General features: G+C 34.6%; 2 protein-coding genes across 2 annotated transcripts in view; one reads left to right on the forward strand and one right to left on the reverse strand.

Moving 5' to 3' along the window:
* The window catches only part of LOC117341324, a 49,495-nt gene extending 48,298 nt beyond the window's left edge, over positions 1–1,197 (reverse strand). The window contains exon 1 of the mRNA XM_033903177.1: positions 1,175–1,197. The gene's annotated coding sequence lies outside the window, so the exon portion shown is untranslated. The remainder of the gene's footprint in view (positions 1–1,174) is intronic.
* The window catches only part of LOC117341323 (nicastrin-like), a 58,829-nt gene that overhangs the window by 22,756 nt on the left and 15,965 nt on the right, over positions 1–20,108 (forward strand). Inside the window, 5 exon segments of the mRNA XM_033903175.1 lie at positions 78–247; positions 1,581–1,755; positions 3,811–3,898; positions 11,562–11,713; positions 13,900–14,017. Coding sequence (XP_033759066.1) covers positions 78–247; positions 1,581–1,755; positions 3,811–3,898; positions 11,562–11,713; positions 13,900–14,017 — 703 coding nt within the window.

Below are 20,108 nucleotides of genomic sequence, written 5' to 3' on the forward strand. Positions count from 1 at the left end.
AATGGCTACTCAAACTTTTGTTACATTTTGTTTTCTAAATTTGGGAATGTTCATTCAATTTTACACTTGATTTGCAGGTAGATGTAATGATAAAAAACATCACAGACTTGGCCAGGATGGTTGATTTAGACATTGGTAACATCACCACAAACAAACCCCTACCACCTTCTTCTGTCCAGCGCTTCCTGAAGAAAAGGCAGATACCAGCCATTGTCATGACTGATCACCAAGGCAGCTTCACCAATAAGTATGGCAGCAATTCGTTTATATTTCATGTTTAGATTATTTCATTATAGTCGGCAATTTCGTTAGTCCCCCACAGGTACATACTTGATTATGAAGCTACTTAGGGGGCATCGTGAGGTTGACCTTGATTACGTGTATTTAACCTTTGACTTACATTCGGTTAGGAACTAAAAGATTGGAATTGTCTGGATATATTATCTTCATTTATGATTTAAAACACCTGAACAAAAGTCTAATGCAAATTTATATACAAACAATGATAATATACAAACGAAAACAGGGATGACAAAATATACCAGTCTCACTCACTTCCATAACTTAATACACAATAATACATATGGCCAGATAGATACAATAAGAGAGTAGGCAAAGTTCTACTCAATATATTAATAGATGGCATCATCATCGAGTAGGCTGATGTCCGGATAAAAATTAATATCAATTTCAATATTTACGAAGTTCCAATGCAAGGGGTTAAATCTGCATACTCCCAAATAACCTAAAATTCTAATATATACATGTATTAATGGCAGTCCAAGAGGTGCCCACTCTCCTAACATCAAAATGACCGTTGGAATGGACGCTTGTCCGGGGTAGTCCTTGTCACATCAGTGTATAAAAATAACTCCCCACAATTGATTTTAAAGCAAGATTTTCATGGAGCCGAGAATGAGACTACAACAACGTACATTAACAAAAACTACACATATGGCCGTTGTTTACATATCAAGTATGCGTGAACTTGCCTATTAATGCTTTCATTTGAACATATTACTTGTACCAAAACATTCTCGCAATAACTGATCAATATAGACAAACATACAATTAAATACTTATTTCAAAATATAGCAATATCAATACAACAAAACATCGATAAAAATCAGATCAGTGAAGTTAACAATGTACGAGGAATACAGAAAAAGTTTACCAGCAATCCGACTTCCGGCAAAATCAGAATTTGAGTCTGTTCCCTTTTTCTTCTCTTGCTATAAGTTTCAATGAATCAATTCATCTCCCAAGAAAATCCTGAGGTTTTGCCGGTTCCAGTCCCTTTTGTTTCTTTTTGGCAGAATCTGTCAGAGTTTTGGCAGGCACATGCTTTCTGCGTTACATTTCTCCTAAACAGAACTACAACATTCTAGTATACAGGACCAGTTCCTGTTTAACACTGGACCACAACGTTGTTGACAAGGCCGTTCCAACGGTTTATAAAGCTGATCGTCGAAGTTAATGGCCGGCTCTGTTTATAGCACCAGGTACTCTATATTGATGATCATTAAGTTTCTGTTACCTATTGTTATGACTTTGATTGATTGTGTCTGTTCTAATTATAGGTACTACAATAGCAGGTTTGACCGTGCCTCTACAATACAGGCAAACTCTACCAGTTACGATATGGTCACAGAACAGGCACAAAAATTGACCAAGGTCGCTACCACACTGGCAAGATCACTGTTCCTCCTGGCAACGGATGGGAATACGACTGAGGTCGAGGCGAATGTAACAAGTGTATGTAACTATTTTGTTGAAAACACATTTGATTGGATTAGCATGCTATCCTCGATCTATCGCGGGTCTGTTGTAATTATGTGAACATGGGCTTTGATTGATTTTTTTTCCCAACAGACAAATTTAAACTTTTTCAATTCCATCAGTGCTACGAAAAATGATCCAAGATGATCCCAACTAAGTCCTGTTTAAATTGAAGTTTAATTTGTTACCATTATGTCTCCGAAAGGACTTAAAGGATCTTTCTCTCGTATGTAGAATACCCATAGTTCCTTTTGTGGCATATTCATATTTTCAGACTGATGGGAAAACGAATTGGCCAAGGTGGCCATATTTAATTTTGACTGGTTGAAAATCATAACTTCAATGTCACAGGAAGTATTCAATTAATCTTTTTCAAAATTCTTATTGTAAGTTCTCCTTGTTCCCTAGATATGTGTATTCAAATGTCTTATATAAGTTCTGCTTGATTTGTCCCTGGATATGTGTATTTAATTTTTAGACTGACCAGTTTGCTATTTCTCAAAGATTTCTTCATGAATCTTTCTTCAGTTTTGTAATACTGATTGGAAAACAAAATGGCCGACTGGTGGCCATTTTGGATTTTGATTTTTCAAGTTTGTTGTCAGTACTATTTCTTCAGAAGTCACTGGAAGGATATTCTCAGTCTTATGTGCAGGTTCCCCTTGGTTGCTAGTTGTGCCCACTTAATTTGAAAATAGTTTTAATTGGAAAACAAAGTGGCCATCAAGTGGCCATTTTCATTTGAAGTTTGTTATCACTATTCCGTATTCATACAAAACTTTTATCCAATAGACTCATTGAAGATGTCATATTGGTTTCCTTTGAAAGAAGATATTCAAAAGCAAAAGAGAGAAAATCAGAGTAATGGCCAGTCTTACATATAATCATTCAAGTTCATTCAATGGTGGGTGCATGATGCCCATAATTCCTTTGGGATCTCTCCCTCTGAGATCTCTCCCTCTGAGATCTCTCCCTCTGAGATCTCTCCAGCTGGGATCTCCCCCTCTGAGATCTCTCCCTCTGAGATCTCTCCCTCTGGGATCTCTCCCTCTGAGATCTCTCCCTCTGAGATCTCTCCCTTTGAGATCTCTCCCTCTGAGATCTCTCCCTCTGATATCTCTCCCTCTGAGATCTCTCCCTCTGAGATCTCTCCAGCTGAGATCTCTCCCTCTGGGATCTCTCCCTCTGAGATCTCTCCCTCTGGGATCTCTCCCTCTGAGATCTTTCCCTCTGAGATCTCTCCCTCTGGGATCTCTCCCTCTGGGATCTCTCCCTCTGAGATCTCTCCCTCTGGGATTTCTCCCTCTGAGATCTCTCCCTCTGGGATCTTTCCCTCTGAGATCTCTCCCTCTGGGATCTATCTCTCTTAAGGATCTCTCTCTCTTTGAGATCTCTCTTTCATGGATCTCTCCTCTCTGGGATCTCTCTCTCTCCCCCTCTCTCTCCTTCTGGGATCTTTCCCTCTGAGATCTCTCTCTCTGGGATCTATCTCTCATAAGGATCTCTCTCTCTTTGAGATCTCTCTTTCAAGGATCTCTCCTCTCTGGGATCTCTTCTCTCAGGAATCTCTCCCTCTTGGATTTCTCCCTCAAGGATATCTCAATTGTTTTCTGAAACACTCAATATAACACAGTCAACCGCTACTGTGTATGTATACTAATCTTAGCTACTCAATATAACACAGTCAACCGCTACTGTGTATGTATACTAATCTTAGCTACTCAATATAACACAGTCAACCGCTACTGTGTATGTATACTAATCTTAGCTACTCAATATAACACAGTCAACCGCTACTGTGTATGTATACTAATCTTAGCTACTCAATATAACACAGTCAACTGCTACTGTGTATGTATACTAATCTTAGCCTCGTAGCTGGATCTTTATAGCCATCTGATGGCCGGTAGGTTTTCTATTAAATTTCTTACTGCACAGCTGTTAATGTTAATGAAACAATTTCATAGCTTATTGGAAGTTATTGTTAATAGAAGTAATCACCATGTTGCCTTCTGTTGTTTTCCTCTACAGGTGACACACATGCTCTATTGTTTCCTGATCAACAAAACCTGTGACCTATTCCAGGAAATCATTGATGAAGACAACTTGGACACATTATGTAAGTCTGATGCATTACATCTTAATATTTACATTTACACTGCAGCCCCACTATATAACTTTACCAAGCTCACTTGGAAGTTACGAGTCCATAACTTCCAAATCTTTATTATGACGCCATTATTATAGTGACGTCATAATTGTCACGTCGGCAATAACGAAAGATGGCTGTTGAAAAGGCTGATCCGTCTTTGACGATAATAATTTGTTCATTCATTATCAAAGTAAAATTCCTGGATATAGTCTTTCAAATTCGTTGTCAAATGTAAATATAAGCATTGAACTGCTTTCATTTGGAAGTTATGGGCTGATGAATGCCAACTGGACAAAGGCAAATTCAACATGAAGCACTAGCGCGCTTCATTAAATTTACCTTTGTCCAGTTGGTATTCATCAGCCCATAACTTCCAAATGAAAGCAGTTCAATGCTTATAAATAAGTCAAATATTGTTTATTCTAATCATAAATAAATGAACTATTAAACAATAGATTGAAAATCTTTTGATCTTATTAACAATTTACAGTGTCATATTTAAGCATATCTGCATAACTTTACAACTTTTATGAATTTTCATGCTGGAGAAAAGAGTGTGTGTGCGACTTAAGTAAACAAAAATTTAATTTAAATTTAATTTGCTACAGAAAAATTTCTTTCCATTCTGATCACCTGCCTCCACTCCCAAGTTCAAATAAAGGTTCAATTTCAAACTTGGCCTTTTATCTAACTGTTATAACAGAATTGCAGTCAGTAGCAATAAAAAAGGTTTGTTTTTTTTTCGTTGAAAATTACCTGTATTTCTGAGAATTGTTTATCAGAATTCTAAATATTTTATCTAAAGCATGTTTTTAATAACTGCTTTAAAATTCCTTTGTGCATGTTAATTCTGTCTGTACTTTCATTCTTCTGTCTCTCCCTTCATAAACAATTTTTGTTACCACTGTTTCTCAGAAAGTACTGATAAACAGAATGGATCTTCCTCAAATTTGATATGTTGGTTCCCTTTGGTCCCCTTTGGTCCCTATTTGTGCATGTTCGTCTTTGAGACTGAGTTGGGGGGAAAATGGCTACAGGCAGCCATTTTTTATTTTGACAATTAGAGTTTGCTACTGCTATTTCTCAAAAAGTTACTGATAAATCATTTTCGGTCGTCTGAACCAAGGGGTCAGGACAACCTGATGCCATCATTGTATGACATATAGCCATTGTATTTCGTAATATGTCCTGTTTGCCATGCGCTTTCTGTTAACTTTCCACATTTCAAACTTCTTCTCAAGTTCCACTTGTTGGACTCAGCTCCAATTAACCTGAAATGATCAGGAGATTTTTATGATGAAGTGCAGTTATTTTTATAAGGTTTGTCAAAAATCCACGATGGCAGCAATTGCTTCTATCATGGAAAACACATTTTAAACTTTTCCAAGTTCCGCTGGTGCCATTGAGCTGAACATATATTGGTGAAGATATTAAGGAAAGGAAGTTGACAAAAAGTTGTTATTTTTCAGCCTCATGTTAAGGAAAGTGGCCAATTTGTAATATGATTGCATATAACCATCGTTTTCCTGAGCAACACAACACCTATTTTGAACTTCTCAAGTTCCACAATTTTGATAAAATTCTTTTACCATAAGAATTAGCCTTCTTAAGGAAAAATAAGAGAAAATCATATATCTGTACACTTATCTACCTCTTTTGCAAAACAGGATATATGAATTAACTGTATATATAGATAGATCAGATCAACTGCAATATTCTGTACCGATTGGCCAAAACCTTAAAGAAGAGGCATTTCATTGAACAAATATTGAATTATCAAAATAGCTAAAAAGCATTTTAAACTTGACAATGTTAGCTTTTTTGTTTTTATTAAATGAGGAATAAATTAAAGTAAGTATTTATGTAGAAATCTAATTTAAATTTGACTAACTGTATATATTTGGTTCTATAAGCTAGCTCACTTGGCTCAAAGGGCCAATGAGCTTACACCATGGTGCCGCATCCATTGTCTGTCAACATATATCCCGCATTGCCTCGAAATTGCTACTAGTCCTGAAAAACTGAAGGAATTTTTGATGAAATTTGTTTTGGTCAGTATTTTTTATTGTTTAACAAAGGAGATCTAATGTTGTATGAACAGGGGTGTACATTTGGTTTCCTTGAGGCTGGAGAGGTAGGACTATAGGGGAAATAGAGCAAAAAGATTTAAAATTCTTCTTCCACTTTAAAAATGACAGCATTTGGTCTGCACTTGGTTTGAATAACTTTAGGAAGAAGCAGCTAAGGGATTAAAAAATATTAGAAATATTTGCAGTAATATTTCTCATATGAACTATTTCTCGTATTTTGTCTTGATAACTGAAATATCTAGGTGAGCGATGCAAGCCCTCTGGGCCTCTTTTTTCAAGCAAAAACTGAACAATAAGCCTACTTCAATCTGTAACATTTGAATTGGCAAGGAAATACTTCCAAACTTAATTAATTTCATGTATTTGTGTATGTACAGCACTTAGTACAATGAGTATATTTGTGTACATGTATGTACAGTACTTAGTACAATGAGTATATTTGTGTATGTACAGCACTTAGTACAATGAGTATATTTGTGTATGTACAGTACTTAGTACAATGAGTATATTTGTGTACATTTATGTACAGTACTTAGTTACAGTGAGTATATTTTGTAATGTATGTACAGTACTTAGTACAATGAGTATATTGTGTATGTGTACTAATAATTAGTACAATGAGTATATTGTGTATGTACAGTACTTAGAACAATGAGTATATTTGTGTATGTACAGTACTTAGTACAATGAGTATATTGTGTATGTACAGTACTAGCACAATGAGTTATATTGTGTATGTACAGTACTTATTACAGTGGAGTGAGTATATTGTGTGTACATGTATGTACAGTACTTAGTACAATGAGTATATTTGTGTACATGTATGTACAATACTTAGTACAATGAGTATATTTGTGTATGTACAGTACTTAGAACAATGAGTATATTTGTGTATGTACAGTACTTAGTACAATGAGTATATTTGTGTATGTACAGTACTTAGTACAATGAGTATATTTGTGTATGTACAGTACTTAGTACAGTGAGTATATTTGTGTACATGTATGTACAGTACTTAGTACAATGAGTATATTTGTGTACATGTATGTACAGTACTTAGTACAATGAGTATATTTGTGTATGTACAGTACTTAGTACAATGAGTATATTTGTGTACATGTATGTACAGTACTTAGTACAATGAGTATATTTGTGTACATGTATGTACAATACTTAGTACAATGAGTATATTTGTGTATGTACAGTACTTAGTACAATGAGTATATTTGTGTACATGTATGTACAGTACTTAGTACAATGAGTATATTTGTGTACATGTATGTACAGTACTTAGTACAATGAGTATATTTGTGTACATGTATGTACAGTACTTAGTACAATGAGTATATTTGTGTATGTACAGTACTTAGTACAATGAGTATATTTGTGTATGTACAATACTTAGTACAATGAGTTTATTTGTGTACATGTATGTACAATACTTAGTACAATGAGTATATTTGTGTATGTACAATACTTAGTACAATGAGTATATTTGTGTATGTACAATACTTAGTACAATGAGTATATTTGTGTACATGTATGTACAGTACTTAGTACAATGAGTATATTTGTGTATGTACAGTACTTAGTACAATGAGTATATTTGTGTATGTACAGTACTTAGTACAATGAGTATATTTGTGTATGTACAGTACTTAGTACAATGAGTATATTTGTGTATGTACAGTACTTAGTACAATGAGTATATTTGTGTATGTACAGTACTTAGTACAATGAGTATATTTGTGTATGTACAGTACTTAGTACAATGAGTATATTTGTGTACATGTATGTACAGTACTTAGTACAATTAGTATATTTGTGTACATGTATGTACAGTACTTAGTACAATGAGTATATTTGTGTACATGTATGTACAGTACTTAGTACAATGAGTATATTTGTGTATGTACAGTACTTAGTACAGCGGGTATATTTGTGTACATGTATGTACAATACTTAGTACAATGAGTATATTTGTGTATGTACAATACTTAGTACAATGAGTATATTTGTGTACATGTATGTACAGTACTTAGTACAATGAGTATATTTGTGTATGTACAGTACCTAGTACAATGAGTATATTTGTGTACATGTATGTACAATACTTAGTACAATGAGTATATTTGTGTACATGTATGTACAGTACTTAGTACAATGAGTATATTTGTGTATGTACAGTACTTAGTACAATGAGTATTTGTGTACATGTATGTACAGTACTTAGTACAATGAGTATATTTGTGTATGTACAATACTTAGTACAATGAGTATATTTGTGTATGTACAGTACTTAGTACAATGAGTATATTTGTGTACATGTATGTACAGTACTTAATACAATGAGTATATTTGTGTATGTACAATACTTAGTACAATGAGTATATTTGTGTATGTACAGTACTTAGTACAATGAGTATATTTGTGTATGTACAGTACTTAGTACAATGAGTATATTTGTGTACATGTATGTACAGTACTTAGTACAATGAGTATATTTGTGTATGTACAGTACTTAGTACAATGAGTATATTTGTGTACATGTATGTACAGTACTTAGTACAATGAGTATATTTGTGTATGTACAGTACTTAGTACAATGAGTATATTTGTGTATGTACAGTACTTAGTACAATGAGTATATTTGTGTATGTACAGTACTTAGTACAATGAGTATATTTGTGTACATGTATGTACAATACTTAGTACAATGAGTATATTTGTGTATGTACAGTACTTAGAACAATGAGTATATTTGTGTACATGTATGTACAGTACTTAGTACAATGAGTATATTTGTGTACATGTATGTACAGTACTTAGTACAATGATTATATTTGTGTATGTACAATACTTAGTACAATGAGTATATTTGTGTATGTACAGTACTTAGTACAATGAGTATATTTGTGTATGTACAGTACTTAGTACAATGAGTATATTTGTGTATGCACAGTACTTAGTACAATGAGTATATTTGTGTATGTACAGTACTTAGTACAATGAGTATATTTGTGTATGTACAGTACTTAGTACAATGAGTATATTTGTGTATGTACAGTACTTAGTACAATGAGTATATTTGTGTATGTACAGTACTTAGTACAATGAGTATATTTGTGTATGTACAGTACTTAGTACAATGAGTATATTTGTGTACATGTATGTACAATACTTAGTACAATGAGTATATTTGTGTATGTACAATACTTAGTACAATGATTATATTTGTGTATGTACAATTCTTAGTACAATGAGTATATTTGTGTACATGTATGTACAGTACTTAGTACAATGAGTATATTTGTGTACATGTATGTACAGTACTTAGTACAATGAGTATATTTGTGTATGTACAGTACTTAGAACAATGAGTATATTTGTGTATGTACAGTACTTAGTACAATGAGTATATTTGTGTACATGTATGTACAATACTTAGTACAATGATTATATTTGTGTATGTACAATACTTAGTACAATGAGTATATTTGTGTACATGTATGTACAGTACTTAGTACAATGAGTATATTTGTGTACATGTATGTACAGTACTTAGTACAATGAGTATATTTGTGTATGTACAATACTTAGTACAATGAGTATATTTGTGTACATGTATGTACAGTACTTAGTACAATAAGTATATTTGTGTATGTACAGTACTTAGTACAATGAGTATATTTGTGTACATGTATGTACAGTACTTAGAACAATGAGTATATTTGTGTATGTACAATACTTAGTACAATGAGTATATTTGTGTATGTACAATTCTTAGTACAATGAGTATATTTGTGTACATGTATGTACAGTACTTAATACAATGAGTATATTTGTGTACATGTATGTACAGTACTTAGTACAATGAGTATATTTGTGTATGTACAGTACTTAGAACAATGAGTATATTTGTGTATGTACAATACTTAGTACAATGAGTTTATTTGTGTACATGTATGTACAGTACTTAGTACAATGAGTATATTTGTGTATGTACAGTACTTAGTACAATGAGTATATTTGTGTACATGTATGTACAGTACTTAGTACAATGAGTATATTTGTGTATGTACAGTACTTAGTACAATGAGTATATTTGTGTATGTACAATACTTAGTACAATGAGTTTATTTGTGTACATGTATGTACAGTACTTAGTACAATGAGTATATTTGTGTATGTACAGTACTTAGTACAATGAGTATATTTGTGTACATGTATGTACAGTACTTAGTACAATGAGTATATTTGTGTATGTACAGTACTTAGTACAATGAGTATATTTGTGTACATGTATGTACAGTACTTAGTACAATGAGTATATTTGTGTACATGTATGTACAGTACTTAGTACAATGAGTATATTTGTGTACATGTATGTACAGTACTTAGAACAATGAGTATATTTGTGTATGTACAATACTTAGTACAATGAGTATATTTGTGTATGTACAATTCTTAGTACAATGAGTATATTTGTGTACATGTATGTACAGTACTTAATACAATGAGTATATTTGTGTACATGTATGTACAATACTTAGTACAATGAGTATATTTGTGTATGTACAGTACTTAGAACAATGAGTATATTTGTGTATGTACAATACTTAGTACAATGAGTTTATTTGTGTACATGTATGTACAGTACTTAGTACAATGAGTATATTTGTGTATGTACAGTACTTAGTACAATGAGTATATTTGTGTACATGTATGTACAGTACTTAGTACAATGAGTATATTTGTGTATGTACAGTACTTAGTACAATGAGTATATTTGTGTACATGTATGTACAGTACTTAGAACAATGAGTATATTTGTGTATGTACAATACTTAGTACAATGAGTATATTTGTGTACATGTATGTACAGTACTTAGTACAATGAGTATATTTGTGTATGTACAATACTTAGTACAATGAGTATATTTGTGTATGTACAATTCTTAGTAGAATGAGTATATTTGTGTACATGTATGTACAGTACTTAGAACAATGAGTATATTTGTGTATGTACAATACTTAGTACAATGAGTATATTTGTGTATGTACAATACTTAGAACAATGAGTATATTTGTGTATGTACAATACTTAGTACAATGAGTTTATTTGTGTACATGTATGTACAGTACTTAGAACAATGAGTATATTTGTGTATGTACAATACTTAGTACAATGAGTATATTTGTGTACATGTATGTACAGTACTTAGTACAATGAGTATATTTGTGTATGTACAATACTTAGTACAATGAGTATATTTGTGTATGTACAGTACTTAGTACAATGAGTATATTTGTGTATGTACAGCAGTTAGTACAATGAGTCTGATCCAAAAACAAAATGGCCAACTGCTTTCAAATTATTGGTGTGGCTGTTATGCAAGATTGGTGCTGCTAGACACACTGTATTGGTGCACACAAAAATTTGTGGCAGTAATAAAGCCACTGTAAGGGTGAAGTGTTCTGTAATATACTATCAGTGTTTATATACTACTATATATATAGCTACTTGTCTTTTGTTTTAGTGGAAAGTTCTACCCCATACCCATTCTACGTGGGGGTTACCACCACAAATAACCACGTGACAAGTCTGACGAAGCGCCTCCTGAGTTTGTATCTAGGAGATCGGAAGGTCAACGTTACAAAGGACAACTGTAATACTCCAGACAAGGATAAGGTAGGTCCATACATGTCAAATAGAAACTGTCACTCCCAAGGTAGGTCCTTACATGTCAAATAGAAACTGTCACTCCCAAGGTAGGTCCTTACATGTCAAATAGAAACTGTCACTCCCAAGGTAGGTCCATACATGTCAAATAGAAACTGTCACTCCCAAGGTAGGTCCATACATGTCAAATAGAAACTGTCACTCCCAAGGTAGGTCCATACATGTCAAATAGAAACTGTCACTCCCAAGGTAGGTCCTTACATGTCAAATAGAAACTGTCACTCCCAAGGTAGGTCCATACATGTCAAATAGAAACTGTCACTCCCAAGGTAGGTCCATACATGTCAAATAGAAACTGTCACTCCCAAGGTAGGTCCATACATGTCAAATAGAAACTGTCACTCCCAAGGTAGGTCCTTACCTGTCAAATAGAAACTGTCACTCCCAAGGTAGGTCCATACATGTCAAATAGAAACTGTCACTCCCAAGGTAGGTCCTTACCTGTCAAATAGAAACTGTCACTCCCAAGGTAGGTCCATACATGTCAAATAGAAACTGTCACTCCCAAGGTAGGTCCATTACCTGTCAAATAGAAACTGTCACTCCCAAGGTAGGTCCATTACATGTCAAATAGAAACTGTCACTCCCAAGGTAGGTCCATACATGTCAAATAGAAACTGTCACTCCCAAGGTAGGTCCATACCTGTCAAATAGAAACTGTCACTCCCAAGGTAGGTCCATACATGTCAAATAGAAACTGTCACTCCCAAGGTAGGTCCATACATGTCAAATAGAAACTGTCACTCCCAAGGTAGGTCCATACATGTCAAATAGAAACTGTCACTCCCAAGGTAGGTCCTTACCTGTCAAATAGAAACTATCACTCCCAAGGTAGGTCCATACATGTCAAATAGAAACTGTCACTCCCAAGGTAGGTCCTTACCTGTCAAATAGAAACTATCACTCCCAAGGTAGGTCCATACATGTCAAATAGAAACTGTCACTCCCAAGGTAGGTCCTTACCTGTCAAATAGAAACTGTCACTCCCAAGGTAGGTCCATACATGTCAAATAGAAACTGTCACTCCCAAGGTAGGTCCTTACCTGTCAAATAGAAACTGTCACTCCCAAGGTAGGTCCATACATGTCAAATAGAAACTGTCACTCCCAAGGTAGGTCCATACATGTCAAATAGAAACTGTCACTCCCAAGGTAGGTCCATACATGTCAAATAGAAACTGTCACTCCCAAGGTAGGTCCATACATGTCAAATAGAAACTGTCACTCCCAAGGTAGGTCCATACATGTCAAATAGAAACTGTCACTCCCAAGGTAGGTCCTTACCTGTCAAATAGAAACTATCACTCCTGAGGAAGGTCCATATGTGTATCATTCCCGAGGTAGGTCCATACCTGTATCATTCCCAAGGTAGGTCCATACCTGTATCATTCCTGAGGTAGATCCATACATGTAAGTTTAAGTGGTACTCAGTAAAGATCATTAAATGGTGGACACCTCCAAGAGTAATTACTGTGCTTCTTAAGTTATTTGTGTGAAATGATTGTCTTGTAAGGGTTAACTATGTGCTACAGCTCCAAAGTAGTAAAATCAGTCTAACAGAGATCCAACAAAGATCATTCAATTATAGGGGCCAAGATCTGGGGTCTGTTGTGATATTGGGGCCAAGATCTGGGGTCTGTTGTGATATTGGAAGATTGTTATCACTATTTCTTGAGAAATACTTTAAGGATATTTCTGAAAGTTGATGAGTATGTACCTCTTACTTCCTAGTGCATGATGACACACGATATCTATCACATTGTTTTTTTTCATCAAAATCATAATAATTAGCTAATGAAGTCATATTTTTGTGAGAATTACTTTAATATATTATCTGTTGTTTACTTTAACAAGATAATTATGGAAGTTAATTAGCACCACAGTTAAAACGTTCCTTGTCTTCTGTATACAAAAAGAGTTAAAAGAATGTGTTGACTGCTGTGCACGAGTGTGGCAGATCCTAATCTGGGTAAAGTATTCGTAGTGTTTTGCCAAAATCACTGAAATATTCAGGTGAATGATGCAGCCCTATGGGCCTCTTGTTAGATAATTTATGGAAGTCTAGTCTATCGAAGTCTATTAATACCATATACTTTAAATAGTATCTTGTCAATAAATCACACAATTTAATTACAGGTATATGAATACACATGGATGCAAGGTCCACTGAAAACTGACCAAACACGTGAAGGAGTCTGTATACAGAGTTCTGTGAGCCTCACTTCTGCAAAATCTCCAGCCTTCGACATCACAGGTTAGTAAAAAAAAGTTATATACAGGTAAATACTCAATATGAAGATTTTCATCAAATTTCATTAAGTTGGTCAAGTATTTGAATACCTCAAATGAGTTGGCCTCCAGACTTAAAATGCATGTATACCTGGCATGTGAAGGAATTTGTATCGTTAAAGCTATGCCTTGTTATATAAGCACATCTTTGTTAGTACTTGAAAGGAAATCATATTAAGACCTAATTTAGTCAATAGAAATTGTTGCTGACATATATCAAGTTTTTATTGTACCAGTTTTGGGGATTCTTTAGAAGAGTTTTTCCTGCAATTTACTGTGACATCTGTGTAACATAATAATAACTAGTATCTGACTTCACAGTGACATCTGTGTAACATAATAATGGTTACCTCACTACACTGACATCTGTGTAACATAATAATGGTTACCTCACTACACTGACATCTGTGTAACATAATAATGGTTACCTCACTACACTGACATCTGTCTAACATAATAATGGTTACCTCACTACACTGACATCTGTCTAACATAATAATGGTTACCTCACTACACTGACATCTGTCTAACATAATAATGGTTACCTCACTACACTGACATCTGTGTAACATAATAATGTTTACCTCACTACACTGACATCTGTAACATAATAATGGTACCTCATTACACTGACATCTGTGTAACATAATAATGGTACCTCACTACACTGACATCTGTAACATAATAATGGTACCTCACTACACTGACATCTGTAACATAATAATGGTACCTCACTACACTGACATCTGTAACATAATAATGGTACCTCACTACACTGACATCTGTAACATAATAATGGTACCTCACTACACTGACATCTGTAACATAATAATGGTACCTCACTACACTGACATCTGTAACATAATAATGGTACCTCACTACACTGACATCTGTCTAACATAATAATGGTTACCTCACTACACTGACATCTGTAACATAATAATGGTACCTCACTACACTGACATCTGTGTAACATAATAATGGTACCTCACTACACTGACATCTGTGTAACATAATAATGGTACCTCACTACACTGACATCTGTAACATAATAATGGTACCTCACTACACTGACATCTGTAACATAATAATGGTTACCTCACTACACTGACATCTGTAACATAATAATGGTACCTCACTACACTGACATCTGTAACATAATAATGGTACCTCACTACACTGACATCTGTGTAACATAATAATGGTACCTCACTACACTGACATCTGTAACATAATGATGGTACCTCACTACACTGACATCTGTAACATAATGATGGTACCTCACTACACTGACATCTGTAACATAATAATGGTACCTCACTACACTGACATCTGTAACATAATAATGGTACCTCACTACACTGACATCTGTAACATAATAATGGTACCTCACTACACTGACATCTGTGTAACATAATAATGGTACCTCACTACACTGACATCTGTAACATAATAATGGTACCTCACTACACTGACATCTGTAACATAATAATGGTTACCTCACTACACTGACATCTGTAACATAATAATGGTACCTCACTACACTGACATCTGTGTAACATAATAATGGTACCTCACTACACTGACATCTGTAACATAATAATGTTACCTCACTACACTGACATCTGTGTAACATAATAATGGTACCTCACTACACTGACATCTGTGTACATAATAATGGCACCTCACTACACTGACATCTGTAACATAATAATGGTTACCTCACTACACTGACATCTGTAACATAATAATGGTACCTCACTACACTGACATCTGTGTAACATAATAATGGTACCTCACTACACTGACATCTGTAACATAATAATGGTACCTCACTACACTGACATCTGTAACATAATAATGGTACCTCACTACACTGACATCTGTGTAACATAATAATGGTACCTCACTACACTGACATCTGTAACATAATAATGGTACCTCACTACACTGACATCTGTAACATAATAATGGTACCTCACTACACTGACATCTGTGTAACATAATAATGGTACCTCACTACACTGACATCTGTGTAACATAATAATGGTACCTCACTACACTGACATCTGTAACATAATAATGGTACCTCACTACACTGACATCTGTGTAACATAATAATGGTACCTCACTACACTGACATCTGTGTAACATAATAATGGTACCTCACTACACTGACATCTGTAACATAATAATGGTACCTCACTACACTGACATCTGTAACATAATAATGGTTACCTCACTACACTGACATCTGTAACATAATAATGGTACCTCACTACACTGACATCTGTAACATAATAATGGTTACCTCACTACACTGACATCTGTCTAACATAATAATGGTACCTCACTACACTGACATCTGTAACATAATAATGGTTACCTTACTACACTGACATCTGTAACATAATGATGGTACCTCACTACACTGACATCTGTGTAACATAATAATGGTACCTCACTACACTGACATCTGTGTAACATAATAATGGTACCTCACTACACTGACATCTGTAACATAATAATGGTTACCTCACTACACTGACATCTGTGTAACATAATAATGGTACCTCACTACACTGACATCTGTAACATAATAATGGTTACCTCACTACACTGACATCTGTAACATAATAATGGTTACCTCACTACACTGACATCTGTGTAACATAATAATGGTACCTCACTACACTGACATCTGTAACATAATAATGGTACCTCACTACACTGACATCTGTAACATAATGATGGTACCTCACTACACTGACATCTGTAACATAATGATGGTACCTCACTACACTGACATCTGTAACATAATAATGGTACCTCACTACACTGACATCTGTAACATAATAATGGTACCTCACTACACTGACATCTGTAACATAATAATGGTACCTCACTACACTGACATCTGTAACATAATAATGGTACCTCACTACACTGACATCTGTAACATAATAATGGTACCTCACTACACTGACATCTGTAACATAATAATGGTTACCTCACTACACTGACATCTGTGTAACATAATAATGGTACCTCACTACACTGACATCTGTGTAACATAATAATGGTACCTCACTACACTGACATCTGTAACATAATAATGGTACCTCACTACACTGACATCTGTAACATAATAATGGTACCTCACTACACTGACATCTGTAACATAATAATGGTTACCTCACTACACTGACATCTGTAACATAATAATGGTACCTCACTACACTGACATCTGTAACATAATAATGGTTACCTCACTACACTGACATCTGTGTAACATAGTAATGGTACCTCACTACACTGACATCTGTGTAACATAATAATGGTACCTCACTACACTGACATCTGTAACATAATAATGGTACCTCACTACACTGACATCTGTAACATAATAATGGTACCTCACTACACTGACATCTGTGTAACATAATAATGGTACCTCACTACACTGACATCTGTGTAACATAATAATGGTACCTCACTACACTGACATCTGTAACATAATAATGTTACCTCACTACACTGACATCTGTGTAACATAATAATGGTACCTCACTACACTGACATCTGTATAACATAATAATGGTACCTCACTACACTGACATCTGTAACATAATAATGGTACCTCACTACACTGACGTCTGTCTAACATAATAATGTTACCTCACTACACTGACATCTGTAACATAATAATGGTACCTCACTACACTGACGTCTGTGTAACATAATAATGGTACCTCACTACACTGACATCTGTAACATATTAATGGTACCTCATTACACTGACATCTGTAACATAATAATGGTTACCTCACTACACTGACATCTGTAACATAATAATGGTACCTCACTACACTGACATCTGTAACATCATAATGGTACCTCACTACACTGACATCTGTGTAACATAATAATGGTACCTCACTACACTGACATCTGTAACATCCATGTGGTCTGTCCTGTAATCATTCTGTAGAGAGACACCACGTGATCTGCCCTGTAATCATGCTGTAGAGTGACACCTCATACAGATGGAAAGGTTTTGTGTTGAAAAGTGCCCAACAATAGAAAACATTGAACACAAACATTTAATTTGTTTTTATTTCTCCTGCGTTGATAAATATAACTTGTTCATGTATGTTTACATGATGAAATATATCTAACACTTATGAGTACCATATCTAACACTGATGAGTACCATATCTAACACTGATGAGTACCATATCTAACACTGATGAGTACCATATCTAACACTTATGAGTACCATATCTAACACTGATGAGTACCATATCTAACACTGATGAGTACCATATCTAACACTTACGAGTACCCTATCTAACACTTATGAGTACCATATCTAACACTGATGAGTACCATATCTAACACTCATGAGTACCATATCTAACACTTATCAGTACCGTATCTAACACTTATCAGTACCATATCTAACACTTATCAGTACCATATCTAACACTCATGAGTACCATATCTAACACTTACGAGTACCATATCTAACACTTACGAGTACCCTATCTAACACTTATGAGTACCATATCTAACACTTATGAGTACCATATCTAACACTCATGAGTACCATATCTAACACTTACGAGTACCCTATCTAACACTGATGAGTACCATATCTAACACTTATGAGTACCATATCTAACACTTATGAGTACCATATCTAACACTCATGAGTACCATATCTAACACTTACGAGTACCCTATCTAACACTTACGAGTACCATATCTAACACTGATGAGTACCATATCTAACACTGATGAGTACCATATCTAACACTCATGAGTACCATATCTAACACTTATCAGTACAATATCTAACACTGATGAGTACCATATCTAACACTGATGAGTACCATATCTAACACTGATGAGTACCATATCTAACACTTACGAGTACCATATCTAACACTTACGAGTACCATATCTAACACTTATGAGTACCATATCTAACACTGATGAGTACCATATCTAACACTTACGAGTACCATATCTAACACTTATCAGTACCATATCTAACACTTATGTGTACCATATCTAACACTCATGAGTACCATATCTAACACTTACGAGTACCCTATCTAACACTGATGAGTACCATATCTAACACTTATGTGTACCATATCTAACACTGATGAGTACCATATCTAACACTGATGAGTACCATATCTAACACTCATGAGTACCATATCTAACACTTATCAGTACAATATCTAACACTGATGAGTACCATATCTAACACTGATGAGTACCATATCTAACACTGATGAGTACCATATCTAACACTTACGAGTACCATATCTAACACTTACGAGTACCATATCTAACACTTATGAGTACCATATCTAACACTGATGAGTACCATATCTAACACTTACGAGTACCATATCTAACACTTATGAGTACCCTATCTAACACTTATGAGTACCATATCTAACACTCATGAGTACCATATCTAACACTTATCAGTACAATATCTAACACTGATGAGTACCATATCTAACACTGATGAGTACCATATCTAACACTGATGAGTACCATATCTAACACTGATGAGTACCATATCTAACACTGATGAGTACCATATCTAACACTCATGAGTACCATATCTAACACTTATCAGTACAATATCTAACACTGATGAGTACCATATCTAACACTGATGAGTACCATATCTAACACTGATGAGTACCATATCTAACACTTACGAGTACCATATCTAACACTTACGAGTACCATATCTAACACTGATGAGTACCATATCTAACACTGATGAGTACCATATCTAACACTGATGAGTACCATATCTAACACTTACGAGTACCATATCTAACACTTATGAGTACCCTATCTAACACTTATCAGTACCATATCAAACACTTATCAGTACCATATCTAACACTGATGAGTACCATATCTAACACTGATGAGTACCATATCTAACACTTATGAGTACCATATCTAACACTTATGAGTACCATATCTAACACTTATCAGTACCATATCTAACACTGATG

Source organism: Pecten maximus, chromosome 13, assembly GCF_902652985.1.
Source record: "Pecten maximus chromosome 13, xPecMax1.1, whole genome shotgun sequence".
NCBI lineage: Eukaryota > Metazoa > Mollusca > Bivalvia > Pectinida > Pectinidae > Pecten > Pecten maximus.